The sequence below is a fragment of the Mus caroli genome, chromosome 9, assembly GCF_900094665.2.
Source record: "Mus caroli chromosome 9, CAROLI_EIJ_v1.1, whole genome shotgun sequence".
Taxonomy (NCBI): domain Eukaryota; kingdom Metazoa; phylum Chordata; class Mammalia; order Rodentia; family Muridae; genus Mus; species Mus caroli.
Window position 1 is genome coordinate 16,584,323 of NC_034578.1, and position 14,239 is coordinate 16,598,561.

At 43.7% G+C, this 14,239-nt stretch overlaps 1 protein-coding gene across 1 annotated transcript; it reads left to right on the forward strand.

The window, feature by feature from the left end:
• Nucleotides 1-541: 541 nt before the first annotated feature.
• On the forward strand, nucleotides 542-13,509 carry LOC110301955 (zinc finger protein OZF-like). Its single transcript, XM_021172676.2, has 6 exons — nucleotides 542-946; nucleotides 6,123-6,211; nucleotides 6,801-6,927; nucleotides 9,188-9,259; nucleotides 9,716-9,798; nucleotides 11,430-13,509. Exons 2-6 carry the CDS (start codon nucleotides 6,179-6,181, stop codon nucleotides 12,738-12,740), a joined length of 1,626 nt encoding a protein of 541 aa, XP_021028335.1. The 5' UTR covers nucleotides 542-946; nucleotides 6,123-6,178; the 3' UTR covers nucleotides 12,741-13,509.
• The last annotated feature ends 730 nt before the right edge of the window (nucleotides 13,510-14,239 follow it).

Below are 14,239 nucleotides of genomic sequence, written 5' to 3' on the forward strand. Positions count from 1 at the left end.
CAGCATATTTGCATATGGAACTTGAAGTTCTAGTCTGTATTCCTGAGCCATAGTCACTCATTTTGGCTCGAGAATATTCTCAATCTCTCTCTCTCTCTCTCTCTCTCTCTCTCTCTCTCTCTCTCTCTCTGTGTGTGTGTGTGTGTGTGTGTGTGTGTGTCATAGTCTCAATCTTCTGGCTAGCCTTGAACGCAGAAATCTGCCTGCCTCTGCCTCCTGAATGCTGAGACTAAAGGCACAGCGGCACCAAGCCTAGGCTAAGACTAAAACAAGAATGGGGAGGGAGGAAGAGGGGAGGAAAGGAGGGAGGAATGGGAGAGAGGGAGGAAGGGAAGAAGGGAAGAAAAGAGATGGGGCAGGGGTTAAGAATTAGATCAGGCTTGGTGGGCGACTGTGTGCTGCCATGTGGGTACTGGGAATCCAGCCTGCGTCCTCTCCCCGAACAATCCTCAAGCCCTTTCTCCAGCTCCTAGAATTTTATTTCTGTCTAAGGTGGCTGGGACCCAAATCTGCCGGGCTTCACGCCAGGACGGAGGCGGAAGTGACGCCTCCAAAGGCCCGACTCTTTTCTAGTGATGGCTGCGTCCTGTAGTTCTCAGTGTCTTCACCTCCGGTTCATCTTTACGTCTAGGAAGTCGCCGAGGCAAGGACGGGGGGCGGGGGAGGGGTGTGTGACGGCGGCCGTGGAGGGTCAGTTTAAGGCGCGGCTGTGTGTGCAGCTCGCGGAGGGGCGGTCCCCGTAGGCCCGAAGCCTGGGACGGGCGGGTCTCACGGGCACCCCGCCTCCCTCTGGCGAATGCTCTCCAAGCTTCCATCTGCTCGCTCGCCCTCTGCAGAAGCCTCCCTAGCCGCTTTCCAGATTCGTCTTCCAGCACAGAAGCCCGCCCCGGGCCATCGCTCTGCAGCCGCCGCCTCCGCTGCACAGCCCAGCGATTGTGGAGCTCGGGTGAGCGCCCCAGGCTGTGATTTGTTCCTTGCAGAGTGTGGCTTTGTCTTTGGCATCGTCTGATTAATTCTGCCACATGACATTCGGGTAGAAAAAGTATTCGTAGGTACTTAGGAGTAAACATTTCTATTTGGAGGTGAATCTTTATTATTTGGCTTTTCCAGAACTCGCTAGGTAGACCAGGCTGACCTCAACTCCTGGAGATCCGCCTGTCTCTGCTGGCATTAAAGGCTTTTGCCACCGCCTGCTAAATGTTTATTTCCTTAATCTTAACCTTTTTTTTCCTTTTCCATGCCTTTCCTTCCTCACTCTCTCCATTTCCTTTCTCTTTCTTCACCTCTCCTCCTCTTGACTTTACTGCTAGTAGAACTGCTCATTCAGTGAGCTACTAACCCTTGCCCTGAACATTTTGTACATAAAGTACAGATACTGTGTGGTTATGGCTTTCTACTGGTGAGAATGGGAGTACTCTGTTCTCTTTATTTGAAGTTTCCAGGCCTGTACATCCTTATAGAGTTTAAAAAAGAAAATGTGGGAATTACCCTGGCTCAGCTCAGAGATCAGTTCCCAAGCGTTGGTCTTACTTTCCACCATCTGGGCGCTGGAGATCACGCTCTCTGGCTTGGCCTTTACTCGCTGGTTCATCTCCATGGCCTCTGGTTTTTTTGTTTGTTTGTTTTTAGTTTTGTTTTTTCGAGATTGTTTCTCTGTATAGCCCTGGCTGTCCTGGAACTCACTTTGTAGACCAGGCTGGCCTCAAACTCAGAAATCTGCCTGCCTCTGCCTCCCAAGTGCTGGGATTAAAAGCGAGCGCCACCACGCCCCTCTCCATGGCCTCTGTTTGTTCTCTGAAGTAGGGTCTCAAGTAGCCCAGGCTAGCGTACACCTTTGCTATGTAATTGAGGCTGACTCTGAACTCCTAATTCCCCAGCCTCTACCTCCCAGGAGTTGGGATTTCTGGTGTCTAGCATCATGCCTGGTTCTATAGTAACTTTTGAAGAGTCTCAAGTTTTTCAAGAAAGTCATGTTTGCTATTTCTGAGTGAAATCAAACGTTATATTTAAAAATTAGTGTGTTCCCCCTCCCCCTTACTCCCACATACTTAGAGTAGCTCCAAAGGAGAGGTTTGAAAGCTGCAGTAAGAGTTGGTAGTAAGTAACATAGGCTTCGGGGCCACAGGGTCTAGAATTACTCAGTTCTACTTTGTCCATGGTTATCCTGTGATGTTCTGGTCATGAGTGGCAGCTGTCTCTCAGAAGCAGGATAGGCATCTTTAGTAAGAGGGCATAGTGCCTTGAGTGGGCTGTGTAGCTCAGTGGTAGTGGACTCACTGGCATTATGAGGCGCTCCAGTGGCAGAACACAAAAGACTTAGGTTTGCTTTAAAAGTACCAAGAAGGCTAAGCCGTTGCCTGGCTCTTGGATATCTTTGCATCTGCTGAGTGAGTTCAAGTGCTTGAAAACTTTGTATTATATGGTTTAAATTTTTTATTTACTGTTTCTGTATAGACATGTATGGTGGGTGTGGCTGTGGAGGTGGATCATGTCCCTGGGTTTCTGTGACAGGCTCCCTTGCTTTCTGAGCTCCCTGCTACTGTAGTTGTAACTCTTTCTGACCTGCGCTTGACTGTAGTGCAGTCGATGGCTCTGAAGATGGCTGTGTAGACTTGTTAATGCACATTCAAATCTTAAAAATGATGCACTCAAAATTCAAATATCTGTTCAGCGTGATGTCCCGTTTTGGTTGGTGTAACAGGCAGTAACTTGAATGAGATCTACAATGAGTGTCCTTTATATGACCATCATTGAACCTTTAGAAAGATTCAGCCCTAAATCTCCACTTGACATTTTTTTTAAACTATCCTTTCATATTTGTGTGTGCACACAAAAATGCCACAACAGACATGTGGAGGTCAGAGGACGACTTGCAGTTCCATCCTTCGATTTTGAGTCCTGGGGAATTGAACTGAAATCAGCTATTACACTAGCCTATCTCCTACGGGGATGAGCCTTCTGCTCATTACAAAGTAGAATGGAGAAAATGACATTGACGGTGTCAGTACCTACCATATTGAAGACCAGTTGAAGTTGTATATGATAACAGAGGTCAATGAAAAGTAAGGCAGAGAGAATCATGAGGCTAGCCTGGGCTACATAATAATGTCTCAGACAAAAACAACTGGTGTGACCACCTGCCTGTGTTTAGTTGCTGGTCATTTTACTTCAAGACTCAGGGAATTTTGCGCTGGCCGGTGAGACTTCCTGAAGTTTCGGTGCTGTGGTCAGGCAAGGACAGTGGTAAACTGTGCTGATGCGGTCAGGAGCGTGGTGGTTATACCAGGGCTTTCAGGTTGGTACTCGTGTTTAAACTTCTCAGGAGCACTTTTGTTATGTCTGGTTTATTGATCATGTGAGTAGAGACTTCCAAGACTTTTTCTTCCTCCAAACTCCCCCATATGCCCATCCTTGCGCTCTTTCAGATGCATTGATAGTATGATTCCTTATAAGTTTTTCAGACATCCTTACTGTTATTTTGCCCTCCTCTCTCCTTGTGTGTTTTCTTCCTCCCTCCTTTCTCTCTCTCTCTTCCATCTCTCTACCACTTACTTGCTCCTCTTAGTGGCCCCTGGGGCCTCTGAATATCTGGGATCATCAGGAAGTGGCACCAGGCCATGTGCACAGTCTGCTCACCTGGACCTATGTGGCACCTGGCTGGGAGTTGCCTCCCGTTCTCAGTCTTACAGCAGGTTCAAAGCCAGACTGAGCTACATGAGTCTCCGTCTCAATAAATAAATAAATAAATTGATGTCATGGAAGTGATTGGTTATACTTGTGGAGGTCACTACTATGTTGTACAGTACAGGTCTAGGCTGACTTCTGATCATGTTGAGGCATGAATTACAATCACAGAAAATCAAAGCCATGGCTGCACATACCTTTATCCCAGAACTTGGAAGACTGACGCAGGAGAATCTCTGGTTCTAGATTTAGAAACCGACAGAAGATTAGAACTTTGCAACAACTTCCTGCATTCAATCTAAGTTCACCACTATGTAACTATCACATTAAAACAGTTACTTGTAATGTCTAGACCTGTTGTTCTATTATGTCTACTCTGGAGGGTTGGTAGGGGAATTAAATAGGTTTATATAGGACCATCAAGATGATTTAGCAGGTAAAGGCATTTGCCCCAAGCTAAATGACCTGGATTTAATCCCCCAGATCCTTGTGGTTGAAGGAGAGAACCAAGTTAATCTCTGACCTGTACATGTATAAGATGGGTGCTCCTCTGTACACAAAGGGTTGATATATAAATATATTGCATATGCATGCATTGGTGTTCAGTAAATGACAGTTATTGGTAATGCCCCTATTACAAGGTCACTATCTTTAGTGTGCACTTTAGTGCTCTCATGTATGATATTGAACTGTTGCTTCTAGATGATTGGTAGGAAAAGGCTCCTGGAAGCTCCACATAGGAGTGTAGTTTCCCTATCCCTTGAGATACCTAAGCAAGGCTGCCTTAGCATGGAGTAAGGAGCATATGGGCATTTCCAGCTTCAGCATAGCACTGCCAGTGTGCGCCATGGCCAGGCCTGAACAGTCACACTGCCTGCCTGGTCTACTTTGGGAGTGCTTGGTAGACCAGCAAGTGCTGGGGTCAGTTTTCTGTCACTGTGATGAAATGCTGGCATTGGAGTAGGGCTAGGATCAGTGGGTAGGCTGGTTGCCTAGCATACCCAAAGACCCTGTTTCTATCCAGCACCACATAAGCCAGGTGGAGTATGTACACTATAATTCCATGACTTGGAAGGTAGAGTCAGGAAGATGAGGAGTTCAAGTTTATCCTTGGCTACATATGAAGCTTGGGACGGGCTAGACTCCAGGAGACCTTGTCTCAAAACAAAGAAAAACTTGACACCGCATCTTTAAAGGAAAAAAAAATCATTGCTCAGTGTTCCAGAGGTTTTAATCCAGGTTCAGCTGGCCACGTTTCTGGGCCTGTGGTGAGGCAGAACGTCATGGTGGGAAAGGTACCACGGAGCAGAGCTGCTCACCCCACAGCAGCCTGGAAGCAGGAACAGAGCAAGAGGAAGTGACCTTCCTCCATCTAGGTCCCGCACCCTCAATTCTGCCACCTCACAATAGCACATTAAGTTATGTGTCCATCTATGGTTTAATCAATTGGTGATAGATGTCTCGATATCCAGTCACCTCCCAACACTGCTGTGTTACCAACCTGTCAACACATGTACTGGCTAGTTTTGTGTCAACTTGACACAGCTGGAGTTATCACAGAGAAACACATGAGCTTGTGAGAACAATTTCAATATGCAAAGCTTAATAATGTGGATTGTAAACCGGGCCGTGGTGGCACACGCCTTTAATCCCAGCACTTGGGAGGCAGAGGCAGGCAGATTTCTGAGTTCAAGGCCAGCCTGGTCTACAGAGTGAGTTCCAGGATAGCCAGGGCTATACAGAGAAACCCTGTTCCAAAAAAAAAAAAAAAAGTGTGGATTGTAAATGAGGCCCCTGATATGTGTGTTTGAAAAAAGCAGTCATGAGATATATTACTAGGACAAATAAAAAATGTGTCACCTTTCCAACTTGAAGTTGTCTTCCCTATAAAATGAGACATTTTCCCCAGTGGATAGATAGCATGGTGAACCAGCCCGGTTCCTGGTCCTAAGTGAGATAGAGTGCTTTAGCAGCACACGTTTGTGGATATGCATGAGTTTTCTCTGGTGTGTAGGATTACACGGATTTCACATTAGGGCTGTGTGATGGTTATTCGTTGTCAACAGCTTCTAATATCACCCAGGGGACAGATCTCTGGGCACTCCTTTGAGGTACTCTCTGGACTAAGGTTAGCCTCTGAGAATGTCCATGAGGGATTATCGGGATTAGGATCCTGGACTGTATAAAAGGGAGAGTGAGGTGAGCAATAGCTCCCTTGCTTCTGTGCTTTCTGGTTGTGGCTGGGATGCGGCTTGAAGCTCCTTTACTGTCCCACCGTGATGGGGCTGTAACCTGAAGCCGAGAGCCAGAACAAGCCCTTTCTCCTTCACTTGCTTTTGTCACAGCAACAGGCAAGGACACTGTGGACGGCAGAATGGCATCCCGGTGTGTAAGAACTAAAGGCAACTCTGACTTCTCTTGACTTCTGTCTTTTCCAGGAACTCTGTGTAGGGACTCAGACCCCATTCTTGAAGAAAAGAGAAAGGTAGAAAAGATGGTGGCTGATTGCCTGACAAATTGTTACCAGGTATGTAAACTGTGTCTCCTGAGTGAAGTGCTTACTCCCTACCTTAGATACACCTTCAGGACAGAGCTTCGAAAACAAGTTAGAAGCCCTCAAGAACTGAGAAGCTAGCTGAATTTCTGAGAGAGTGGGACCTCAGATATGGTTGAGATATTAGGAGAAAATCATCCCAGGATTTCCATAATTACTAACTAACCTTGATACACTTAATGCTAAATGCACATTAATTATGTCCAGTTCCATTCAGTTATTCTGACAGATGATAAGGAAGATCTAGTGTTCTTCTCTTGGAGTATTTATCTGTTACTGTTGAGGCAGTATATGCAACTTAGTAAAAATTGAAAGAAGGGCCTCTGGTCTGGTCGTGGCAAGGTCTGCTCAGCTGTTAGTAGTCAATGAGTGGAGTAGACTGACAGCTTGAGTGTAGATGGGGTGGGGGCCTAGGACCTCCAAGTCCTAGGGCAGTCACTGGAAGCTCTCAGATTTATGTATGGGTATTGGTTCTCACCTCTCAACTGTAGAGAACATTGGTATGTATGTTATTGTTACTCAAACAGTGTGTGTGTGTGTGTGTGTGTGTGTGTGATATTAGGTCTCAGTAACTTTTGATGATGTGGCTGTGGACTTCACCCAAGAAGAATGGATTTTATTGGATCAAGCTCACAGAGACCTCTACAGAGAGGTGATGCTGGAGAATTACCAGAACCTGGCCTCAGCAGGTAAGACTGCCACCACTCTCTTATGGTTTCCAAGGGAGGGGAGGGTTGGTATATTCTGGTGTGCTGAAGGATCAGAACACAAGGAAAGTAAGAGGCACACAGACTTTGTCCTAACCCATAACCTGTTTGTGGAAGATTCAAGAGATTAAAGGTTTCCATTGGATACCTAAATTGTAGTTAGGACTTAACTATATTATACAGTAGTAACTTTTTTGAGTTGCAGCAAAACTTGCATGAATTCCTTTTTCATGATTTCACAGATTGGAGGTTTGTTTATATTTTGGCATACAAGATCCAGTTGTAGTTGTATTGACCTTGAACTCCTGATCCTCCTGTCTCCACCTCCCGACTGCTGGGATTACAGATATGTGCTTACTACAACATCTGGCTGGAGACTGCTTGAGAGTAGATATGAACACTGGACTGGAGAGGTGGCTCAGCAATAAAGAGCACTTGCTGATCTTGCAAAGGTTCCCTGCTCCAGAATAGCAGCTCATAACTGCCTAAAATTCCACTTCAAGAGACCGACTCCCTCTTCTGGTCTCTGGGGCACTGTATACACACAGACACATACACGTGAAGGCAAAACACTCAAATGAGAAATGAAACATCCAAAAGTAGAGGTTAGCAACCTCAGTGTAGAGTTCCCTTCCACCCTTTTCCTTATTGTCTAGAACTATCAACTTTTTGCTAGTGAAGCACTTTACAACTTGTCTTTCACATATCTAAATTGCCATCATGACTACTATTTTGTTTTGAGGCCATTAGTAAGAATGAGGGCTATATGAGCACACTTGTTGCTATATGGGTTTTTTGTTTTGTTTTGAGACAGGATCTCACTATGTAGCCACAGCTAAACTGGAACTCATTGTGTAAATCAAGCTCCCTGAATTCACAGAAATCTGCTTCCCATGTGCAAGTGCTGGGATTAAAGGTTTGTGCCAGCATGCCTGGCAAGTTGTGTGTGTATTGCAACAAGCTAAGGTGCTAAGTGACTAGCACGCAGGTAGCAGAGGCAGCATGGCTAAGATGGATGGGCAACGGATGGCTGACATCCAGGGAAGAGCAGAGGCGTAGTGTGAGTCTGTAATTCTACTCAAAATGCCATGCAATTTTATATGAAAACTTTCTGGAGACTTTATATTTCATATTTTCAGGACAAGGTAGGCAATATATAATTAAACACAGGCAGCAAAACCTGAATATGTGGGGGTCTTAATGCATTTTAATTTTCTGTAGTAATTCATAAAATACTGTACTATATGAATGCCAATCACCCTGTTAGAAGCATCAGTTATTAGCTGGGCATGGTGACTCTAGTCCTTGGGAGGCAGAGGCAGATGTGCCTTTATGCGTTGAAGGCCAACTATATAGTGAGTTCCAGGATAGCCAGAGCTACATAATGAGACCATGTCTCAAAATAAAGAAAAGTGTAAACTTACTTATTTATTTATTTATTAACATATATGAGTATGCTGTCATTGACACACCAGAAGAGGGCATTGAATCCTACTACAGATGTTTGTGAGCCACCATGTGGATGCTGGGAATTGAATTCAGGACCTCTAGAACAGCAGTGTTCTTAGCCGCTGAGCCATCTCTCCAACTCCCAAAATAAGTCAATTTTAAAAATTAAATATATTGAGTTGGGATTGAGCTGGGTGTTCTCTGCAAGTCCCTATGTTTAATCTTCAGCACTGCCTAGGGTGTAGGAGGTGGTCATTCTCTTCCTTTGACATACTGATTCAAAACCTCAGTGAGCAATAAGTTTAACCCCCCCCCCATGTGTCTGATACTATGTAGCCTGCTATTTGAAAGTAAAATTATCTTTGTTTCACTTTACTTTCTATTTGAATTGAGTATTGGTGTTTTCTTAGGATGTATATAATTATTAATTGGAGTGTCTCAAGTCAGCAGTAATTAATCCTCAGGGCATAGAAGAGGCAGTATTTGCTTGTTCGACCTCTCTAAAATAATTGCCCTGCTTTCATTAGAAGCACGTGGTCTCACATGGTGAACCTGTCTTTAATTGAAGCATTCAGGAGGCACACAGGCAATTTTTTGTGAGTTTGAAGTCCATGTGGTCTACATATCAAGTTCCACAACAGCCAGGATTACATAGTGGCGCCCTGTCCAAAACGAAAGCAAAATAAAACAGAACAACAACAAAAAAAAAAACACCAAGCAGCTACTAAATTATACTGATTGTTTAATGCTCTTTTGCATGGATTCCTCCATGACTGCCCTTTCCATGTCTAAGGATGTGAGGTCATCAAACCCAGTCTGATCTCCTGGTTGGAAGAAGAGGATTTGCACAGAGAAGATCTCCAAGGTGAGTGTTTGTGAAGAGTATGTTTGCAATTCGAATGTGAAATCTTTTTAAGATGCACTTGATGGCTCTAAGTGTGGGCCATGTACTGGAAGAGAAAGGAAACCCTCTATTTTTACTTTTTGCCTTCTCAGGTTTTCATGTAATTTTGCAAAATGACCTATTAGGTTTCATGGTTCTTGTCTGTTATATATTTGATCAGATCCTTGCTACCTCGCAGCCCTAACATATGATTTTCATTCACCATGAGTTTTAATTTTCAAAGAGTCAGTTTGAAATAAAACATTGAAAACTCACATCCTTAGTGTAGTCAACTTATTGACCTTGTCAAAATGATCACACTTTACTTTGTTTCGAACAAGGTTCAGTGGGACAATCAAAAAAGCCCATGGTTGTTAACTTTGTAACTGACCATTTATTTTCTCCATCCCTTAATTTTGTTTTTCTGTTTATCTTCAGAATGGGAAATGCCACTTGGCACCCAAGAGTCACCATTGCATCGGGATTTTTTGAGGGGACGGACTTCCAGTGGAATACAAACAGTAAGACTGAGCAGAGGCGCTGGTTATTTTCCTCCCCCACAGAAGATGGTGGATTCCATTGTAGCAAACCACATGGCATACACGCAGGAGGGATAAGCAGTGTATCTGAGAAGTATTTTGAATATAATAAATTTTGAGGTATCCCGAACGTATCACAAAACCCGTTCTTTAAGAGATCGTTCTGTGCAAGATGTCTCAGTGGGTAAAGACTCTTGATGCAAAGCCTGACAACTTGAGTTTGGTCCACAGTAGCCACACTGTAGAAGGGAGAGCTGTCTCTCACAGGGTGTCCAGCCACACTGTAGAAGGGAGAGCTGACTGTCACAGGGTGTCTCTGACCTCTGCATGCACACTGCCGTATGCACTACACTCTCGCCTCTGAAATATATAAATGCAGTCATATTGGTTTGTTTTATTTATTTGAGACAGGGTCTTACTTGAGTAGCCTTGGCTGGCCTGGTACTCATTATCTAGACAAGAAAGACCTGTAACTCAGTGAGCTCTGCCTACCTCACTCAGCATAATTATTTTTAAAAAGATATCACAATTATATAGCCCCAAATATGTAACTAAATACTAACTTTTAAGGCAGTTTTATGTATATCTTAATGATTCTTTTGAGCTTAGATCGAATAGCAACTACTGCCACATCAGTCAATTAGAAAGAAAACATGCTACAAAAAGTTAAACATACTTTATCGTTCATTTATTTACCAACAGGAGAGAAAAAAATAGTCTTAATAAATTATGAGATTAACCAGGAGATTTTTTTATTGCCACACTCAGGAAAGTTTGGGAATTTTGTAGGAAAATCAACACAAATGATAAATACACAAGAGAAGTAATATCTACCTAATTTAGAGAAATATCTTAAGAGTTTATGTCAAAACTTGGAGTGATAGAGCCCTCCTGAGTACACATTCCTGCATATGTATCACTGGTTTCTGAGATTCTTAAAATAATGTCATTAAAATACTGCGAAGCCACACTGGAGGAAAAACCCTATGAATATAGGGAGTGTGGGCAAGCCCAGGTATGGTGATGCACGCCTTTAATCCAAACACTTGGGAGGCAGAGGCAGATGGATCTCTGTAAGTTTGAGACCAGTCTGATCTAGATACCCAGTTCCAGGACAGCCAGAGCTATATAATTGAGAGGCACCTTCCGATAGATAGATGATAGATAGATAGATAGATAGATAGATAGATAGATAGATAGATAGATAGATAGACAGATGATAGATAGAGAGATAGACAGACAGACAGACAGATAGATAGACAGATAACTGGATAGAAGACTGAGGCAAGAGGCCAGGTATGGTGACATATGCCTTTAATCCCAGCATACAGAGGGCAAAGACAGGTGGATCTCTTAAATTTGAAGCCAGCTTTTCTACGTAGAGCTTCAGACCAGCCATGGCTGCATAGTAAAACCCTGTCTCAAAAACTAACAAAACTACTAGAATACTGAGGGCCCTTTCCAAGATTAGAACCCATGATTCTGGACTTTAGGGAAGGAGGGAGTCCTGCTTATAGTCAAAATGGCAAAATCATCTTTTTTTACACCCTCACTTAAGAGGAATCCTTTAATCTGAGAAACTGTCTAACCCTGATTCCTCCCTTTATCAACAGGGCAGAAGCCACAGTGCACGCGAACTCTGCTACTACACACAATGTGGGGAAATTTTCAGTGAGCACTCGTATTTCAAGACCCATGTGAAAACTCACAGTGCGTGGAACCCTGGACATCTCACCCACTCAGATCATGATGTGTCTGCGCAAGTGCACACCATAAAAACGTACCCGTGTAAGATTTGTGGGAAAGCCTTTGGACGATCTTCAAATCTCAATAGACACCTGCGAAGCCACACTGGAGAAAAACCCTATGAATGTAAGGAGTGTGGGAAAGCCTTCACTACCTACTCAAGGCTAGTGGAACACTTTAGAACTCACACTGGAGAGAAACCATATAAATGTAAGGATTGTGGAAAAGCCTTTGCTAAGCGGTCAGGCCTTATAACTCATATATCAACCCATGCTTCAGAGAAACCCTTTGCATGTAAAGAGTGTGGGAAAGCCTTTGCTTCATCCCCACGCCTTAGTCAGCATATAAGGATTCACAGTGGAGAGAGACCCTACATATGTAAGGAATGCGGTCGGGCCTTCCTCACGTCCTCATACCTGCGGAACCATGTAGGAAGAACTCACAGTGGAGAGAGACCCTATATATGTGGAGAATGTGGGAAAGCCTTCCATTCTTACTCAAACCTACGTAGACATGTAAGAACTCACAGTGGAGAAAGACCCTACATATGCAAGGAATGTGGAAAGGCCTTCCTCAATTCCTCATACCTACATAACCATATAAGAAAAACACACAGTGGAGAGATGCCTCATATATGTGGTGAATGTGGGAAAGTCTTCCATGCTTCCTCATACCTGCGTAGACACTTAAGAACTCACAGTGGAGAGAGACCATGCATATGTAAGGAATGTGGGAAAGCCTTCCTTAACTCCTCGTACTTACGTAAGCATCTAACCATTCACACTGGAGACAAACCCTACGAGTGTAAGGCATGTGGGAAAGCCTACCGTAGGTACAATCTGCTACACGACCATTTAAAAACTCATGCAGTTGAGAAGCCGTTTGAGTGTGATGTGTGTGGAAAATCCTTTCAGTATTTCTCATACCTTAATAAACACATTCGTATTCACACCGGAACAAAACCTTATAAGTGTAAGTACTGTGGGAAAGATTTCACTACTTCCTCGAGCCGAACTGAACACATCCGCACTCACACCGGTGAGAGGCCCTATGAGTGTACGGCATGTGAGAAAACCTTCACTTCCTCATCTAACCTCATTCACCACGTAAAAATCCACGCTAGAGAGAAGCCGTTGGTTGAGAATCTAGGGAAGCCTACAGTAGCTTTTCCCTACTAACCGAACACTTGTAACTCACGGTGAACAGTCACTTCAGATAGGAAGAATACCAGAAACCCTTCACCCCTCATGTCTTGGTTTCGTCAGACTGGGACTTACACTACTAAGAAGTCAAGGAATGTGCAACAGCCCCCAACTGTGGCAGTTTACTCTGAAAACATGAAAAGAACTCATACTCAAAATGACCTATGAATTTAAGGAAAGAAACATAATAATCAGGAAGTAGCCCTCGCTACTTCCTAGGACCTTACTAAATATGTGAGACTTCACAATGGAGGGAAGTCACTGGTGTAAGATGCATTGAAGGTTGTAGTTCTGTTAAGTATTTTAAAATCACTGTCTCAACAGTTGAGAAAACCTTCATGAAGGTAAGGAATGTTAGAAAGTTAACTATGAACGCAATTTTCAGTGTTTAGTAAGCAGTATAATTTATACCCAAGAGAGATTAACTATATGGAAATTTTGTCCATGTGTGCTGGCAGCAGTAAGGCCTGTTGAGTGATATTTATTGTGAACTTTCGCCCTGATTCCTGTCCTGATCTATTCCTGGAGTTATAATACATTTTCTTTCCTTCAAGCAACTCCGTTTTATGTTGGCTGCTATAACTTCTGGATAGTAAGCTGGTGTTATGAGGACTTTTGAACTATAAACATTGTTTTAGTGTACTGTAGATTCTGTTGTTGGCTTACCAACTATTAAACATACTACCCTATAGTAGCTTACAGCAGCTGAGTTTCATGAGATAGTCCTCGCCGTCATTAAAATGTTCCCGTTCCCTTTTCACAACTTTTAGATAAAAGGTGATAAATAAATAAGCAACAAGCTAGCAAAGTCCTTTCCACAAATACATTGAGCTAGGAATTCATAAATGCATCAGTCCTTGATAGAGCTAGAGCCCTCAAGATCTAGATAGCTCTCCCATCTTGCACTGAACTCTACGGTCCTAGGATCCAAGCCTTCAGTGCATGTACTTTTGGGGGTCCATTTCAGATATAAATCATAACACAACCCCTCCTGGCTTCTGGTAATTCCTCAAGATTATAGATAACTCGACTGCTTGGGGACATGTTTTATAATCATTATAATTGGTAGTTGTTTTCTGTTGTATGTGTGTGTTGGGAGTGGGAGAGGCGATGAGACAGTGCACTGGAGTCGGTTCCCTCCTCCCACCATGTGGCTCCCAAGGATAAACCTCGGGTTGTCCGGCATGTCTAGGCAAGCCTTAGCTCACTGAGCCATCTCACTGACCCATTCTTTTCATATTCAGAACAACTAAACAGGGACTGGAGAGACAGCCTGTTTCAGAGGACCAGAGTTTAGTTCCCAGCACTCACACTGGAATGCTCACAACTGCCTTTACACACACTCCAGGAGCTCAGACTCTTCCTCTTCTGGTCTCTGGGTACCCACACATACAAACACATAAATAATGACGTCTTTTAAAAGGAAAAAGACAACTAATACAGTCCCAAACCCTATCCTTTTCTGGGAACCCATA